Raw genomic sequence first — 18,402 nt, 5'->3', positions numbered from 1 at the left:
AAGAGCAAGGGAGCGAGGACAGAGCCCTGCAGAACCTCATACTACCCATCGCCGGGTTCGGAGGTGCATTGGCCCAGTGAAATCAAACGTGCTTGCATGAGTGTTTGGTGGCTACCTGTAATCAAGCTGAGCGTGTATTTCTCCTCGCTCCCTCTTTGCTGTGTCAGGGTGGCGGGTCTGTCATACAGAGGCAAGAGAAAGTACATTTTCATCCTGATTAGATGCAGCCATCGAACACTTTGAATGCTTTGTCATTGAGTGCAGATCTTCACTCTCAGCGAAATTAGAAGTGCAGATGCCACTAATAGGGTCCGATGGGGATGTCACTTATAATCAATAGATACAGTAAGAGTCAAACCATTCCCAGACAGTGTCTGAAATGCCAACTTGGCACAGTCTCCATGAAGGAGATGACATACTTCCCTTTCTCCCAGTCACCATGGAGAGCAGCATGAACCGTGCCTTTAGAAAAGTGAAACCCTGACCATTATTACCAAATAAGCCTTCATATCAACCGAAACACACAGAGGTATTTGAAGCATCGGCCATTTGATGTGTGCGATTGCTTTTTAAAATAAACCACTGAATTCAAGCTAAATGCTAATGTCTGAGAATGCGCTGCAGTGCTCTGCTGTTTATTATTTTTCTCACACTGGGGAGAAAGAGACAGGGATCTACGCAAGTTCATACTTTTCCAAGCAGCTATTGGCAGGGATTCAGCAGAGCAAACAGCGTTCCTGTTCTGGCTAAGTGGGTCTCATTGATTTAGGCTTGGTTCTATCTTGAGCAGTGGGTGGGGGGAGCAGCAAAGTTTTAAACACATCACTGTAATTGATTTGTCCGGACCTTTTGTTTAATGTTATCCATTTGCAAGCAGGTTCCGTAGAAGGCGGCTCAATGCATGCTGGATTAATTTGAGGATATTCTCATGGGGGTGTATGCAATTGATCTAAAGTGTGTCTGATCTCAGCAGAACTGAAATCATTACACTGTCCAGTGACAAATACCTCTCACAGTGCTAGTCTCTTTCTTTGGTGTTAAGACCTGCCACTGTTAGATCAATTGAACAGCTACAGATTTTTCATTTACTCTCCAAAGGGGTGTAAAGTGCTGATACTTCCAGTTACCATTTAAACAAATGTTGTCATTTTCACTGACAAGGCACCATATGTAAATAGGACACATTCTCACAACTTGTTAACATCTCAGAATGCGTGACTGACAGTTTGGAATTAACAGCGAATTGCCTTTCAACTTCAATCACTTGATCAGCTGTATTGGAAAAAGAATGTTGCTGAAGCTCATGTAACACTATAAAACCTCCTGGTAATATTCTATAGCAACTTTTCAAACAGCTAGTCGTTGGGGACATTTTTAAGCCTCTCCGCTCCGCCTGCACTAGAAGACTGGCTGTACCTCCTCTACGCTCCCCTGCCTCCAGAGCCCGCTCCTTCTCCACCCTCGCCCCGCAGTGGTGGAACGACCTTCTTACGGATGTCAGGACTGCCCAGTCCCTGACCACCTTCCGGCGCCTCCTCAAGACACACCTCTTCAGACAACACCTGTAAAACTCAACTCTTCCCTTCTGGACTATATAGCACTCTGCCTTTAATGCACTTTAACTTATCTGCTAACTATTTTACTGTATTTAATCCTGCACTTAACTCAATCTGGAGTATTTTGTATTTCACCTGCACTCGTATCTAACCCTAATGTAACTATCAGCACTGTTATCTGCTCTTGAACTGCCCTGATATCAAATCGTACTGTGTTTTGTATTTGCTCTTATTAGAACTGAAGTCATTGTATGTTGTATCTTGCTCTTAAAAACTCCAAATTGTGCATACAATGTACCTTTATCTATTCACATGGTGTAAATTAGTCAGAAATGACAGCCCTGTGAACAAGATGTTACATGAACTGTATTCAGTGATTCAAAAGTGTTCATTCCAATGGGGAGGTCTGTCCTTTGTGCTATACATGTTAGTTACCAAATGCCCTACAGGAATGGAAATAAAACTCCCAGTGCATAGCAGTCTGATCCATTCCTGAGCTTGTTACCTATACACTGTGGCTAATCAAGCTCATAACCTGGCATGGGTGAAACTGTGCAGTAAGGAGTCTTACTTCCATCCCTGTCCTAGCATGTCAACAACACAATTAGAATCAGAGCTCACACACCTTAAAGGGGATCAGACTGACCACCTGCTTTTATTGCAGGCCCCTTTCATAAGAAATGCAGCTCTAAACAGAATCAAGTTCTTGAAATGCACAGCGATGATCAGATCAGGCTGTGTGGTGTTTTTGTATAGATTTTGAAAGCTGGTCATCCTATGCAAATGTTGAAAATCCGAGAGAAGGCTGAATGGATATTTTATTGTTCAGATAATATTTACTCAGCACCAGCATGTCTGCACTGAGCGACAGCGTGCAATGAGACAGAAACGACTGCCACCTGGTGTCTAGCTGGTGTAGTTCTTCCATAACAATTCTCTATTTCTGTTGTATGGGTAACTTACCTTGTACAAAGTACTACTATCAATTGAAATATGACATCTATCAATTATAACAATAACAAAAACCACTACACTCATGCCCTTCAGTTTAACTAAACACGACCATTCTGCGTTCAATTATATTTTAATTTACGTTTAATGTTTAACTTGATTATTTTTTTTTTTTTTTATCTTGGCTGGGAAATGTGAGTTATTTGCCTATCAATTTGCATGCTATGACGTTGTAAAGTCCGTCAATGCTGACCAGGGAAATTCGACAGCTATTCTTGTCAATAAAGTTCAGCTGTTGAAATAGGCACGGCATCTTTATTCTTCCGTAGAGGAAACAAAAAAGATTTACGTTGAAGACCAGAAAACAAATAGATCCGCTGTACCGAGGGTAGAATGCTGCATGTCGAAAGGATATTTATTTAGTACTTAAAATCCTAACACCAAGACGCCGATTTACATTGGTTATCTGTGCTTCGTTTTAACAGTTAAATATGGCTGTGAGGTCTAGATGTTGTGTATATTGATCTATACAACAACCCCAAAACATATCATCTTTTCCCCTGCCTAGTTGATTTTGAAATGCGACGGGACGACAGTATTCCGGCAATAGCGACACAACTGCGGTACGCACAGCTCTGCAGGTGAGGATTCAATACTGTGCCCTGCTTTTTAAACTTTTTACGTCTATTTCGTACTACTTCTAAGCGTTGGCGCCTTTTGTTGTGAAAAACATTGAGTGAACCCGATACAGTATACACAGCAGAGGATGTAATTATGTACCAGAGTCAACAGCCGCTTTTAATTGTGGAGATGCGTATTTGAAATACCGTTATCTGCATGTGACAAATTAAAAACAGACACGATCTTCAGCGCAATAAAAACGGACTGGTCATATCAGAATCACGCTTCAAGTCGTGCTGATTGGGGCTTGTGATCCTTTGGATAATGTATGTTAACAGAGTGACTTGTCTTTTCCATACAGAAAGCATTTGGAAGAGAAGGGGATACTTGACACGAGGTTCCGGCTGCAGAAGCTGGCTGATGCCACAGTGGCATTGCCTGTTCTGTCTGCCAGAGTGCCAGAGTTAACCCTCGGGGTCCTGCAGCACAGTGTGGCCCCTGGGAGCACCTGCACCATTACACACATCCAGGTATAGTGGTACTAGGAACTTCATCCAGACGTAGGGATACTATAGCACTTTACCATTGGTATACAGCCTGTATTTTTCAGAACGTACAGGGTCATGTAGTATTGGTTATTTTGCAATGCTCTTGTGGAAAAGAGCAGAGCAGAGCAATGAAATATGGTGCCTGTGCGTGTGCCTGGAGCACTGGAGTTGACACCTGTTATACAGTTAGTGTTGTTATTACTATTAACTATTTAATACATGCCACGTTTGCCTTTTGTCAGAAGACACCTAAAGTAAATACAGTTTAGCATTGTATATGCTGTTTCCATATTTGCACACTATTCATCCCCTGCTAGCAATCTGGACTGAGCTGAAACTGTGTAAGAAACCATTGGGGATTCCTGCTCTGATGATAGCATTGAGCTGCAGTGTAAATCATGACTCTGAGTGTTTCAGTGTTGTCTGACCTCATTTTGTTCTGTGTCAGAGCCCTGTTCCCTCAAAGAAGTCAAGCGTGAGATCGTCTCAGCAGCAGCTTGAGGAGGCTCTGCGGGGCTTGGTGGAGCTCAGAGGGGAGGTGTGGAGCGAGGAGCTGGGTCGTGACCTGCCCCAGAGCTGGAAACGACATGGAGATCTGGCCATTCTGGGAGAGGCCACCTTCAGGCAGCCAGTCTGGAAGATACTGGGTAAGCTGGCATGAGCAAATGTCCACAGGGATGGAAAGAGACTCCCATTGCACCACAGCCTAGCAGACACAACGCTCATCTGTTTTGGATTTTTTTTCAGAGCCTGAGTTATGGGAGACAGTAGCGTCAACCCTGGGGGTGAAAAGGGTGGCTAGAATGGGGCGAGTCTCTACAGACAGATTCAGAACTCCCACCGTCACTCTGCTACAGGGGCAGGACGGCTGGGTGCAGCATGTGGACAATGGGATCAGGTACGAGAATGTCAGACATAGTATTGGGAAGAAAGAAAAAAAAAAACTAGAGCATTCTCACAGACTCGTATTTTACTGTCTATATTTCAGGTACGAATTTGATGTGACAAAGTGCATGTTCTCATCGGGAAACATCACTGAGAAGCTGAGGATCGCCTCTTTTAACTGCAGCGGGGAGACAGTGGTCGATTTGTATGCAGGTATCTGTCCTTGCCGTTATATATCCTGATCCAAATATCTAAATATGTTAAAAGGTTTACGATATGGACGCCATGTAACAAAAGTGCTTTTAAGTTGCACGGTGAGTGCTGTTTCCACAGGTATTGGGTACTTCACCCTGCCTTATCTGGTGCATGCTGGTGCTTCCTTTGTCCACGCTTGCGAGTGGAATCCCCATGCGGTCAATGCATTGCGGAGAAACCTGGAACTCAATGGAGCTGCCCAGCGCTGCCAGGTCCACCAAGGAGACAACCGGCAGGTATGGGGGTCACAGCCTCTTACTACATCTGCACATTAGGGTCCTGTGGCATCGAAGGCTGTCTCTGGTGGGGTCAAAGTAAACCATTGTTAGGCTTTGGCTTCAACCACTCTGCACTAATGGATGGATTTTGATGGGATTATCTTTCACCTCACATTGCAGCTGAAATAAATGAATACGGAAAGGATTGTTTGCAATACTTCCTGGGCAAATACCGTGCAGTATAGTTTAAAAACAACTTTGTAACCTTTAGTACGATTAAGAACAGAGTGTACTAACTAATCCCTGTATTGGTTTTTCAGCTCTCCCTGTGTGATGTTGCTGACAGGGTGAATTTGGGATTGATCCCTAGTTCAGAGGAGGGCTGGCCCACAGCGTGTCGTCTATTAAAGTGTGAGACAGGCGGTGTCCTCCACATCCATCAGAACGTCTCCTCTCACCCGCAGAAACCTGACCCGGCGCTTCTCTTACAGAATCTTTGCCTCCAAGCGGTATGTGACCCCAGCAGCCCTGCAGGGAAGGCGGCATGTGACTCGGACGCTGCAGACAGTAGAGAGTCTGCTCCGGGGCTGCGCTGCAGAGACTCCATGAGGACAACTGTGAAAGCAGAATGGCAGGCATGGTCGAAGGCTGCAGCGTGCCGTATAGCTGCACTCCTCCTGGAGATCAAGGGACAGCCGTGGAGGACACACGTCCTACACATGGAACATGTCAAGTCCTACGCACCCCACGTCGATCACATTGTGTTGGATTTGGAGTGCAGACCCACCTGAGTGGTGTGATGGGCACATGTTTATATACTTGTCTTGGAAACAAAGGTTAATAGCAATTGAAAATGTACTGGAACAAACTGTTCCTGCCCCAAACCCTCCCCTTACACAATAGCTTTTTACAGTACAATTGCATCAGTGTGACTGCATGCTATCAAGGGCTGTCATTATCATGTATCTTTGAACATTTTGACATATTTAACTTCACAAAGTAGATGTTGTACAAGGATAAGGCCTCCTATCTCAAAGTAACAAGCCGGTATGAGAACGATACCTATAACTGGGCTAAGCTTGGTATTGTATTGTATTGTATGTATGTATATATATATATATATATTTGGCTCTTTGAGCTAAAAAAATATATATATATATAAACTTTGTTTTGTACCAGCCAAGATGCAGATATTACTGTTTCAATCATGCACTGCATGATAAATCCTGATATATTTTATTTGCTTGGTGAATATATGTGCATTGTTTTCTCCATAGGTAAGTTGATTTTACAACAATAAACAGTTTCATAAAGCTTTTGTCTTTACTCAGTATCTTCTTTTAATATATTAAGTGATTTGTTTTTTCAATGCAGTATTTCATTTCCCTGTTCTATCTATGAATACAAGTGTCTACACTGTCACAAATGTGAGTGTAATATCATGTACTTATAGATACCAACCCACTTACAAGGAAGAAAAAAAGGAATATTCTGACTGACAGGTTCAAAACAAACCTAGAGCTCTTATCAGTGCTGATTTGTTAACATGAGATTATACAATAAAAAGTGCCCTACACCTTCAAATGTATCGCTGTTAAAGAAAATACCTGTTTGGGATCTGATAGCTATGAAAAACGACCTGCCCAATTAGTAAATATTCAGCCGTGCCATTGTTGAATAGGCACTTTGGTCTTGGTGGATGAAAAATAAATAAATACAGACCTGGAATCCAGAACATCCTGTTTTACTGTAAAATCCCAGTTCAGCCGCTCACTTATTTATTTATGGCTGTTGACCGACTCTTGAGGGGTGAGGGGTGTGCTGATCCTCCGGCTCATACTTCTCACTGCCTTTAAGAAGTATTTATCGGCAGGTAAATTTTAGCATCATTAACAGATTTTTAAGTTATTCAGCAGCGTTTGCCGCGTGCGGGAGACAGCAATTCAGAAATGTACAGAAAAGTAACTAAAACTAAATAGCATGTAAAGAAATACATAAACTGTTGATTCTTTGCCGCGGCGAACTTTAAAGTGATTAAAAATACGGACACCTTTGACACTGGATAGAGTATTTTAGGGAAGTGCTGAAGAATTATTATTTTCAAGGTATACAGTGTAAACACACGTTGAATTTCTTCTGCAGGTGTAGTGCGGCTCCTTTAAAATAACTGAGGTGCTCCCGCGGGCATAACAAAAGAAAAAAAAAATAGTGACTTTCTTCCGGGATATGTCATTGCTTTCCATTGCTTAGTGAAGACTGTGGGAAGAAACCGAGAACTGGGACAGCGAATGCCAGGAGAGCGCTTGTTCGACCTGCTTTGAAGAAAGACGTAAGAACTGTTTATTTCAGTAGTTTTGTTGTTCTGTTCTAACAAGACGTTTTGTTTATTGCTTCCATACATTGCTGGGAGTGTGTTTTCTTAATTCTTTACCATGTGTTGATCTTGTGCGTCAACAGGATACAACATCTCAGTTTAAAGGGCTCTGTGTGGAACTGTGTCGCTAGGGGAAAGATTCAATTTAACAGCGTCAGATAACACCAGTTCGGCGAAATCTTCAGTACAACGTTACTTTTGACGCCCCTATACACTTTTAATATACCGGTATAGTATATAAAGTTGTTTAAAGTTTGTTCAAGCTTATATTAAAATGTGGAGAGTTGTTAAATAGAGAAAATGTGCTTTTCCTCCTTGCCGTCATGTTTTCTATGCAGATTCTAATGTATGGGGACACTTACACCGCGGTTTAGATGTAGTGTAAGTTTTAAAATTCAATATTCATTACATTTTTTCAAATGAAAATATTGTAATTGAAAACGGAAGGCACAACGCTAGAGTTCTTAAGTGGTGTTTAAACAGTAAAAGCACATAGGTGTGTGTGTGTGTGTGTGTGTGTGTGTGTGTGTGTGACAGACCTGCAATAAGTGATCGATTGCTTTATACATTAAGTGGCATAAGGGATCGATCACATTTTTACACAATGCTGACTGATTACTTATTGCACGCCAAAAGAACTTTTATTAAAGATCATTATTTATCAGAAAGTCGTAAAGTAAATGCAAACCGGAGGTCCCCGGTTCAAATCCCACCTCAGCCACTGACTCATTGTGTGACCCTGAGCAAGTCACTTAACCTCCTTGTGCTCCGTCTTTCAGGTGAGACGTAATTGTAAGTGACTCTGCAGCTGATGCATAGTTCACACACCCTAGTCTCTGTAAGTCGCCTGGATAAAGGCGTCTGCTAAATAGTCAAATAATAACAGGATATAGATCGCAAATCTTCTATTGCACATAATACATCGTTTGCATATGCGTGTGTGTGTGTAAGTGGCGTTTTAAATTCCGCCTGTAGAAATGTGCCTTTCTGACGTAATGTATTGTACATAATTACTTAAATTGTCTGTCATCCTAGCCCCCTAGTTTTTTTAGCTTGTAAAATGCCGAGTCAAGTACAGTATGCTCCTGGCTATTGAGTTCCTCACCCCTCTGCGCTGAGATTAACACAGATATCACAGGGGTTGGGTTAAAGAGGAGTCAGGCTTCAGTAAATCCTAGCAATGTGGAAGAACAAGACCCCTGTCATTGCAGTGTCAGCCTTGTCTACTCTTTCAGGGTGCCTGTCTGCAGGGACATTCCAGCTGAAATGGAGCAACTTGTTTTGACCCTCTTACTTCAGTGGCTTCATCAATTTGTTATTTAGTTGCTGAAAATCCATTGAAAGCAAGTTATTTCTCTTTATTTATTTATTTATTTATTTATTTATTTATTTATTTATTTATTTGGCAGACGCCTTTATCCAAGGCAACTTACAGGTATTACAGTGCAGTGCAGGGTTGCAATGCAAGATTGCTATTTAAATACAGTATAGTTTACAGTAAATAATACTAATAGAATACCATATGAAACAGAATGCAACCATTTAGGATTACAACAATTATATGTACAACATAGTGGTGCAATAGTGCATTAGCTGAGGATCCAGTAACACTGTGCTAAGGTCAGGCAAGTCCAGTGATAGGAGAGGTAGATCAGGAGATTTACATGTGCAGTCTAAACAGAGGGTCTTTCTCCAGTAGCTGGTCATCCTCATTTTACCTCCTTTTGACCCTTTCTAATCATGAGTAACTCCATGCAAGTGAATCCTACTCTGGAGCACTCTCCCTCTTACCTGTGTACTAGCAACAGCTCCACAGAATGGATTCCCCTTGGGCTGCAATGAGCCCCCTGCTCTGCATACATTTCATTTCTGACATGCTTTTAGGAATCGCCTCACAAAGATATGCCACTGAACAAGTCTGCTGACAGTGTACTGCAAAACAGAAATATATATCTAAATACCGTACAACCTGAAACCAAGAAAAATGTGCACAAACCTGCTAAATAAATAATAATAATATCTTTATTTTGTATATAGCACCTTTCATAGTGGACCACCATCACAAAGCGCTTTACAGATGTAGGCTGTGAACTGTGCATGCAAAGTCACTTCCAATAGGACATTGATTTAACATCTCATCCGCAGCATGGAGCACAAGGAGGTTAAGTGACTTGCTCAGGGTCACACACAGTGAGTCAGTCAGTGGCAGACTTGGGATTTGAAGCGGTCTTTTCTGGTTACAAGCCCTGGACTTTAACCACTGGACCACACTGCCTCCTTTTAGGTTATTGGTTTTGATGAGGAGTCTTTTGAATTCTGTCATGCATTGCAGGCAGAACAGACACTGCAGGCAGAACAGAGTTAGTAAATCTGTAATACAGTACATGGTTGCAGTACCAGGCTTGGTCCTTTGTGTGACTTTGAATCCTATGGGTGACGTTACAAGGTTTTAAGGATTATTCTTATTAATCTTAATCTTATTAGTATTACAGGTTGCTATTATTATTATTATTATTAATAATATTATGGATATCAACAGAAGGCTCTGTCACTGGTATGGGATCATTTTGAAAAACGTCTGCACAAAATACTGCCTTTTGAAACACAACATCAGTGTAGATTCCATGTTTGTAACAAATGATGCTGATCACATGTATAAGACATGAATTAAAAGATTATTATTTGTGATGTTAATTCCATCCAACTCATCCTGCTTAAGTATATTAATTATTTCCTGTAAAATAAAATGTAATAAAATATAGTTAATTTCATTTCCATAAGACAAGAAAGAACAATGTAATAGTGATGTTGCAGTGAAGGCTAGGACTGATTTGTTTGTCCTTTGGGAGTTCAGCTTTAAGTAATCAGGGTGGTGCAGCAATTCTGCTGCCAGCCATTCACACCCAGCACACAACACACATCACATTGTGACAGCCCAGTGATTCTGTTTGAAGAGCTGGCGTGGAGCTTGTTCAGAGGCCAGTGCTAAGGGAATAGATTCTTTTCCATGTGCTGTGGGTCACGATGACCTCATTATTCTTCAGAGTGACACCTGTAAAGTAGCGTTCGTGTATTGTTCAGCAGTTTCTTATTTTTTCTTTCTGGAATTGTAAGGCAGATTGTTTGCTCGGGGGGCTGTGCAGTGAATGTGATCCTGCTAGTCAGACACTGCCTCACCAGTTCTTGTGTTTTGTTTGCAGTGCTTTGTGTGTTGGAACAGCTGAAGAAGAGCAAGAGGAACTGGAGGATGAGAAGCCGAGTAGCGCTTGACAGAGCACACAAACCGGACCAGTTCAAGGACTGGAAACCGCTATAAAAAAAACACAAACTCAGAATTTCAAACCCCTCTGTTGGCTGTGCCCTGCCAGATCAGTCTTCCCCGGTGTTGTGCTTCATTTCCTGCGTGCTCAGAATGTCGCAGGACTCGGAGGTGATTGATGTGGAGTTCCTGACGGAGCAGGAGCAGATGCTGATCCTGCAAGTTCTGCAGCGCGATGCGGAGCTTCGCAAGGTTGAGGAGAAGCGAATCCGGTAAGTGCCTGAAATCTGCTCTCTGATTCCCCCACAGAACCACAGCTCCTAACCCAGAACACTGGGCTTCCAGTAATGCAATCCAGAGATGGGAAAAAAAAAGACTCCATGGCAGTTTCACCCATTCCAAGTTTTAATACCAGCTTGATTAGGCACAGTGTATTGGTAACAAGCTCAGGTGTGTCTTATTAAACTCCTAGTAAACGGGTCACACTGCTATGCAATGGGAGTCTTATTTCCATCCCTGCAATCAAAGAGGGCTGAGTCCAGAAACATTGACAGCTTGAGCTCCAGAGAGGCTAACGGTGACTAAAACAAACAGCGTGTTGCTCTTAATGTTCTGCCCGGATCCGTTCTCAGGCCCCCTCTCTCTCTTTGTCAATTTTAGGAAGCTGAAGGCCGACTTGCTTGATATCCGGAGGAAGGGGGCCAAGCGCGGCAGTAAGAAGTACAGCAACCTCACCTGTGCCCGCTGCCAGCAGAAACTGGGCAGGCTGGGCAGCAACACCAGCCAGTGCCGCAGCTGCAATCACCAGGTGTGCCACAACTGCAGAGTCGTCTACCCAAACGGAGCCTGGAGATGCAGCGTCTGTGCCAAGGAAGCGTGAGTATCTCGCCATACACATAGACTCTGTGATACAGAACTAAAACTACTTAAATAAGAGTCCCTATCAGGGCAGCCTGGTTAAGATTGTGGATCCAACGCTTTCAATAAAGCGCCGTTAGAGATGATGTCCAGTAGATAACAACCAATTCACTGCCACGTTTGTTTCAACGTCAAGATGTACAGATGTTTTTCAAATATCCATTTTACTTCATTTTTCCCTTCTGATTATACCCCAAGGCGATGCTTTGTTTTTGTTTCCAGTTTTCAAGAGGTAACTTGCTACTCAGGGGCTCTCTTCCTGTCCGTATACAGAGTTGAAAGGTGTATGCAGTTTTGTAATCTAATACAGCATGCCACACTTTCTGAAACATTGAGCGAACAAAATATAGTAAATCTTACTCAAGGACGGCATGTACCATCATAATTTTTCTGGGTTTGTTTTTTCTCCAGAGATCTGAAGAAGGCCACGGGAGATTGGTTTTATGACCAGCGGATCAATCGCTTCATCAATGCCCCCGGATGTGAGCTTGTGCGAGCTTCGATTAGGAAGAAACCTCCAGGTGAGTACAAAAACAACAGCAGGTTCACTTTTAACACTCTCGTTTTTAATATTGTTACGATAGCTGTGATTGAAAACATACTTCAGGCTTAATAACACGTCTAATTAACTTCTAAGCACGTTGAATTTCTCGATACCTTTCCGATATGTGTTTTGGTTCACTCTGTTCACTCTAGAGCTAGATTTGAACCTAGACCTTTGAGAGAAAAAGACTGTTAGAGTGGATCTGCACTAAACGGCAACTTACCTCTCCCCTTTTTCAGCCAATAAGCGGCAGACAGCGGCTGAGGTGCTGATGCATAACACCCAGCTGACTGAGAGCAAGGCTCCCATCGCCAAACCCAGAGCGAGGACAGAGAAGGACAAGGGGTGAGCCAGAACCAAATCAACACCAACGCCTGCCTTTAACATTGTGTTTTCATTTAAAAAAAAATAAAAAAGTTTCATTGATTTTTTGCATTTCTAATTGTTTTATTATGCTAAGCGCACCGCTGTCCAGATTTGTGGATTCCTGTGTATTTCAAGCTGGCAGACAGTACTAGCAGAGGATCCAGTGATACTTGAACTGCAGCAAGGGACAGTCACATCTGAATGATACGCTTTCACTTTCTGCTCCCAGTACTGAATCTGGAAGGGCTTGCTTTGTGATGCTTTCTGAATGAAGTAGTGCTATTTCCTCCGTAATTATAAAACACCCAATAGTGCTAAATGAAGACATTGAAGAGATTGAAAAAGACTTCCAGTGGAAATGTTTGTCGTTGAATTTCTTTAGTTTCTTTTAGTACATGGGTGACCAAAGCTGGTCCTTCCAGACCTGGTCTTTATTCTAAATTGTTAAATTGAACCAATTAAACCTTCATCCAGACCTTAGTTAATGATTTAATTTTACGTGTTAAACCTGGAATGGAATGGCCCTCCAGGACCGTGACTGGACATCCCAGTTTTCGTGTTTCTTGGTGTTGTATTTCCCTGCCTGTGTTTCAGCACCCAGTCCCAGGCTCCAGAGAAGCAGCACAGCGACACAGAGTCTGTGGAGAAGGCCAGCCTGAGCAGCTTCAAGACTGAGCCCCGCCACGCCACCCCTGTCCTGGAACGGTGAGGCAGAACGACACCACTCACAATCTCATACTGTTCGGACAGCTTGAGAAAGACAAAGGGCTGACTCATTTTATTTTATGTTTTGTATCTATTTATTTTTAGGAAGGATGCTGATGGGTCCACAACCAAGACCAGCACTTTAGGGCCCACAGTGTCCACCCTAACTGTCCCCGTGCCATCCACAGAGGGCCCGACCTCCAAAGATGAACCGGTGAGGCAATGACAGGGAATCAGGGTCACCTAGTGGTTTGGGAGGTACTGGCCAAACCAGTCTGTAATTCCCAATGTACAGTGTCTTATTGCTGTTGTTAATTTTTTATTTTTAGCAAGGATGATTATGTGTTAAGAATTACAGACAGAACAAATGTTCTTGAAACAGTCAATCAGGATGTACTATTTTTTTTTTTTTTTAATCTGACCTGTTTTTTATGTCCTCCTAGTTTAGTTTACTGTTTTTCCACAAGGTGGCATCAGAAAGTCTCCTTTGTTTTAACTCTGTGGCTTCTGCAATCCCAGGTGTGGACAGGTGAAATGTAGTGTTTTCTCTGCTGTTCTTTAGGAATCTTGTGTTAGGAGTCAGAGCGGAGGGTCTGCTTTTGACGACTGTGACACCTTGTTCAAGAAGAATCCCAGGAAAACATTGAGCCCCACGGGTAAAACAGATTCATGTATTTCATTTAGTTTGCTTTGTGCAGTCATCTCTCTGAACGGTGTAATAATATTTTTACAGTCTAGCATTTCCATGAAAATACAACCTGGATGGCTACAGTGGATACACCTCAGTATCAGACTACTGATAACCTTGGTCTGATATTAGTGACTTGGCAGTGTAACACCTGCACCATTTACAAGGAAAGGTCTGTTTCCAAAGCTTTTTCAGATAAGCCCAGTAGGCCCAAGTCTGTGCTGGATTTGCGTGAGAATACACCTGAAGCTGAAGATGGTTCCATGGGAGACAGGAGCAAATCAGTGCCAGGACTCAATGTGGAGCAGGTTGGTGTTGGGTGCATTCTGTAATAAAACTCTGGACTGGTGTGCAGGATGTTTCCATCAAAGAGACTTGGTGCTTACTGCTGTTTGGTGTTTAATTAGTTGTTCCTTACTGCCCATTGTTGACACTTTCCATATCTTACTTTTTCAGGAGGAAGAGGATGAAGATATAGATGATCTTGTGCAATTCCACAGGAAGTCAGAGGTTCGCCACAGTCTTCGGAGTGGAGGGTCTTCGGTAGGTTAGAAGAGATTCCAGTGCCCGAAAGAACAGGCGTCACTGAGAATACAATGTCGAAACTTTGTTCTTTTTAAATATTAAATAATATGGATCTGTGATCTGTTATTATGGTGTTGCACCTCTATTTTCCTCGATTGTAATCAATGTTGGGACGTTTGGGAAACTGATCCCGGAGGCAGCACCCAGTAATGGAAGTAATTGTATTATAAAATAGTCAATGCGCTATATTAGCCACATGATCTGGACTTTAAGAATACAATGAAAATACAAGTTTAAAAGTAATTCCTGGAGTATCCAATCATCTTCACGTTGTCGTGATGGTTTTGCAGAGCACAATGGGCAGCATGATGAGTATCTACAGTGAGGCTGGGGATTACAGCAATGTGGAAGTTACTGGGGAAATTGTATTTTCACTGCGCTACGATCAAAGCGCCCAGGTCCTCTCTGTCTTCATCAAGGAGTGCCACAACCTTGCGTATGGGGACGAAGCCAGGAAGCGCTCCCACCCGTGAGTCTGCCTTTCCCCTTACTTTATCGAGCCACTCGAGCAAACCGCTTGGGTTACCTGTTGATTTTTAGCAACGTAAAAGGCATTTGCAGCAACTGCTTTAGATGACATGGAAATATGGAAAGTGGTGAAAAATAGTAGAAAGCCTGTGTAATGGTCATTCCAAAAACAAAGCAGTTCTGTTTTGCAGTATTCGTTCTTAGATTAACTGTGCTTAAAGTCTTAACAGCTTTTCGCAGCTTCAAAAAATGTGGTGTTGTTGTTCTTAAATAAAGGTACGTCAAGTCCTACCTGCTCCCAGACAAATCACGGCAGGGCAAAAAGAAAACAGCGGTCAAGCGCTCCAATACCAACCCCATCTACAATGAGACCCTGAAGGTAAGGAGTCGTCTGCCCTTACTGACTACTGTTGATGACCCGGGTGACACAGTTTCATACCCAGTCACCAGCATGGAAAACAGTAATGGAAAACAAACCAAATGCAAATGTATAACATGCATTGTGTAACGGATCCCTTTCATTTAATGATGTGAACTGTGGCAGTTAATGACTCCGCCAGATCAGTTGACCCCACTGTACGTTATGTAAATCAGTGGGAGATCCCCACAGGTAAAACCCTATACTATTTAGTATTCTTTTCTCTCCAGCCTTAGCCCTGGGGTCAGTAAGGTTTTGATAAGCAGCTTTCCCACACCACAGTAATGCTGTCTGTGTTTCTGCTGCAGTACAGTATCACTCAGTCCCAGCTGATCATGCGGACTCTGCAGCTGTCTGTGTGGCACCAGGACCGCTTCGGACACAACGCCTTCCTGGGAGAGGTGGAGCTGCCTCTGGACTCCTGGAACTTCGAGGCCACCCCAGAGGAGTGCCTGCCCCTCCACGCAAAGGTACTGCAATGCTGTTAACATTCCACCAGTGCAGGGTGTTACATTGTCCATTACGTATAGCGGACGGAGCAGGCAAGATGTACAGTACCGCATGCACCAGTCCTCTCCTCCCGTGTGGGTGTGCCTTCGAGGAGGTGTGTTACTGCTTTACTTGCTAATGTCGTGTTCCAGGAACGCAATGAAATCCGTCCCGGGCTGAGACTCCACAGGCTATCTCTACTCTGTTAAAGGAAGTTGTGTTGTACGGCAGTAAGCGAATCGACCCGCTGGGCTGCAGTGCAGGCGGTCACGGGTCAACGCAGCTGTGAATGGGTTCTGCATTTCTCTGTTTGTGGTGTTCCTGCAGGCTTCTTCACAGTCCAGTGCCTATTCTCACTATAAAGGAGAGCTGGTGATTTCCCTCAAATACATCCCTGCCAGCAAACAGGTCTCAGACAAGCCCAGAAGTAAGTGTGACAACCAGTAACCACATGGTTAATCCAGTAAAGGCTATTGCAACCCCTTCTCTTGATGGAGATGCATGTACCTTTGGCTTTGGGTGGGGTGGAGGGTCTATAGTCCTGCAGTTGTGCAGAATGAGATTTAGGTTGATTTAACTCCTGAATGTTTTGCAGAGATAATGGAGTCTCTGGGGGGTATCGGGATCTTTTTTAAACTGTCTGATTTAGCTTTTTCAGTGTTTTAAAGTTAAATGTTTCTTGTGTTTCAAGCTAACAGGTTAGGTTGGTTTGTTTGTTTGTTTTCTGTTCTGTTTGTTTCTTTCCTTTTGGACTGTGTAGTAGCAGCAGCAGCTAATTCTGTGTACCTTTTTTACAGTAGGCAAGAAGAAGGAGGAAGGAGGAGAGCTGCAAGTTTGGGTCAAAGAGGCCAAGAATCTAACCGCAATGAAAGCAGGAGGCACTTCAGACACGTTTGTAAAAGGGTGAGAACATTCATTTTCTTTTCTCTTCCTTTTGCCTGGTAATGTTTTGAAAACAGACTAAGGTAAATGGTATAAGCACTCATGCTAGTTAAATATTAAAAACTCCAGTAAAGGCATTGCTGTGCGAGTGCAGAGGAGTCATGCGATCATGCGATTTGATTCCTGGTTGTGCTGAGTTTCCAATCAAACCACAATTATAGTTTATCCAGGGATTAATCCAGCTACTGTCCAGTATAGACCTATACTGCAGTCCACCTCACTCATTCCTTGACATTTTTTTTTACTCCTGTAGGTATTTGTTGCCAGTGAAGACCAAGGTGACTAAGAGGAAGACCCCGGTGATAAAGAAGACTCTGAACCCTCACTACAATCACACCTTCGTCTACAAAGGCATGAGTCCCGAGGATCTGAAGGATGTCTGCCTGGAGCTGACCATGTGGGACCGGGAGGCGCTGTCCAGCAATGACTTCCTGGGAGGGGTCAGACTGGGCATGGGCACCGGTAACATACATTTCCTCTTGTGTCCCAAAAATAACTTGCTGGCTGTTTTTCATTCTTGCATGTGAAAAAATGATGTAATTTATTGGAGGGCAGGCCATGAAAGGTCTGTAATTTCCAAAGTAGGACAGGTGCATAGTTTGTGCCTGGATCGGAATCCCACATGGTAGGGCTCCAGACAGTTAGGATGAAGGTATTAAGCGCTTGATGTGTTTATGTCTCTTTGCAGGCACACACAAAGGAGAGAAGGTCGACTGGATGGACTCCACAGGCGAGGAGGTCAGTCTGTGGGAGAAGATGATGCAGTACCACGGCTCGTGGGCAGAGGGCTCTTTACTGCTCCGCTCCACAATGGGCAACACCAAATGAACACCGTCGCTACGGCAACGTGAAGGAGAGGTGGGAGGCATCTGTGGAGTAGGCCCAATATTCTGTGTGTGAATTTTATTTTTTCCTTTTTTTGTGTAAGTGAAAGCACTTAAAAGGACTATAAAGCTATGTCAATTTTTTACATTGTTTGATCTGGAGCTACAGAATACGCATACAGACACATTTCTAAACACTGCATACACTTCACATATTAAAATACCTGCCAACGCAGAGGTTAAAGAAAGGGAACACTCCTTATTTTAATTTATTTGTTATCACTAAACTTATAGCAAGGAAGTTGTATATTACGTAAAATGCACTGTCAAACAACGAAGGTATATTTTAGTAATATCATTCCACTGATATTCTTTGAGAAGCACATAGATGTTGGGTTCTGTCTTTGTCTATCACCACACAACTCTTCCACGTATTAGAGGGATGGGGTTTAGTTTTAATTAAAATCCATATTAATCAATGTCACAATATTCTGGGCGGATGATGCTAATCAGTATAGTACAAAGAAGGTCTGTTATAATGTTGATAGGATTGTATACGACTTATTCCTTCGTGTCTATATATGGGTCAATACATTTGCTTTTTCTTTACACATCTACACAATGACAAAAGCACTGTACTGCATCTAGTGTAGCTCAGAAAGGAATATGGGAAGTGGATTTTAAAAAAGGTTGCTTTTCTATTTTTAATATAATCAAAATGTATGAAATATATATAAATATATCCCAATGTTATTAAAGCTGGGCTCTGTTGTCTCTGTGTTTCTCGT

General features: G+C 42.8%; 2 protein-coding genes across 3 annotated transcripts; both read left to right on the top strand.

Moving 5' to 3' along the window:
• The first annotated feature begins 2,822 nt into the window (after positions 1-2,822).
• LOC117430509 (tRNA wybutosine-synthesizing protein 2 homolog) lies at positions 2,823-6,348 on the top strand. The gene is made up of 7 exons (XM_034050585.3): positions 2,823-3,148; positions 3,490-3,658; positions 4,125-4,323; positions 4,424-4,574; positions 4,665-4,774; positions 4,895-5,052; positions 5,355-6,348. The coding sequence occupies exons 1-7, from the start codon at positions 3,087-3,089 to the stop codon at positions 5,823-5,825; spliced, it is 1,320 nt and encodes a 439-aa protein (XP_033906476.3). The 5' UTR covers positions 2,823-3,086; the 3' UTR covers positions 5,826-6,348.
• Positions 6,349-7,154: 806 nt separating this feature from the next.
• LOC117430803 (synaptotagmin-like protein 4) lies at positions 7,155-18,372 on the top strand. 2 transcript variants are annotated; one of them, XM_034051292.3, is made up of 17 exons: positions 7,155-7,363; positions 10,609-10,939; positions 11,328-11,543; positions 11,997-12,106; positions 12,369-12,474; positions 13,090-13,200; positions 13,306-13,414; positions 13,763-13,856; positions 14,075-14,196; positions 14,345-14,431; positions 14,764-14,942; positions 15,218-15,320; positions 15,668-15,829; positions 16,176-16,275; positions 16,646-16,751; positions 17,044-17,252; positions 17,479-18,372. In XM_034051292.3, the coding sequence occupies exons 2-17, from the start codon at positions 10,821-10,823 to the stop codon at positions 17,616-17,618; spliced, it is 2,073 nt and encodes a 690-aa protein (XP_033907183.3). In that variant the 5' UTR covers positions 7,155-7,363; positions 10,609-10,820; the 3' UTR covers positions 17,619-18,372. The 2 variants fall into 2 exon arrangements, with proteins under 2 accessions (XP_033907183.3, XP_058857054.1); XM_059001071.1 differs by lacking the exon at positions 7,155-7,363 and adding an exon at positions 7,494-7,636.
• The last annotated feature ends 30 nt before the right edge of the window (positions 18,373-18,402 follow it).

Source organism: Acipenser ruthenus, chromosome 26 (genome assembly GCF_902713425.1).
Source record: "Acipenser ruthenus chromosome 26, fAciRut3.2 maternal haplotype, whole genome shotgun sequence".
Taxonomy (NCBI): Eukaryota; Metazoa; Chordata; class Actinopteri; order Acipenseriformes; family Acipenseridae; genus Acipenser; species Acipenser ruthenus.
The sequence above is the reverse complement of the archived record's forward strand: the minus strand, read 5'-3'. Positions and strand labels throughout refer to the sequence as shown.

Excerpts from the sequence above, each read along its gene's own strand:
- LOC117430509 (XM_034050585.3), top strand. The coding sequence starts at position 3,087 with ATGCGACGGGACGACAGTATTCCGGCAATAGCGACACAACTGCGGTAC. Across the intron at positions 4,775-4,894 it reads AGTGGTCGATTTGTATGCAG|GTATTGGGTACTTCACCCTG; the intron begins GTATCTGTCCTT and ends CTGTTTCCACAG. Across the intron at positions 5,053-5,354 it reads ACCAAGGAGACAACCGGCAG|CTCTCCCTGTGTGATGTTGC; the intron begins GTATGGGGGTCA and ends TTGGTTTTTCAG.
- LOC117430803 (XM_034051292.3), top strand. The coding sequence starts at position 10,821 with ATGTCGCAGGACTCGGAGGTGATTGATGTGGAGTTCCTGACGGAGCAG. Across the intron at positions 11,544-11,996 it reads AGCGTCTGTGCCAAGGAAGC|AGATCTGAAGAAGGCCACGG; the intron begins GTGAGTATCTCG and ends TTTTTTCTCCAG. Across the intron at positions 14,943-15,217 it reads GCCAGGAAGCGCTCCCACCC|GTACGTCAAGTCCTACCTGC; the intron begins GTGAGTCTGCCT and ends TCTTAAATAAAG.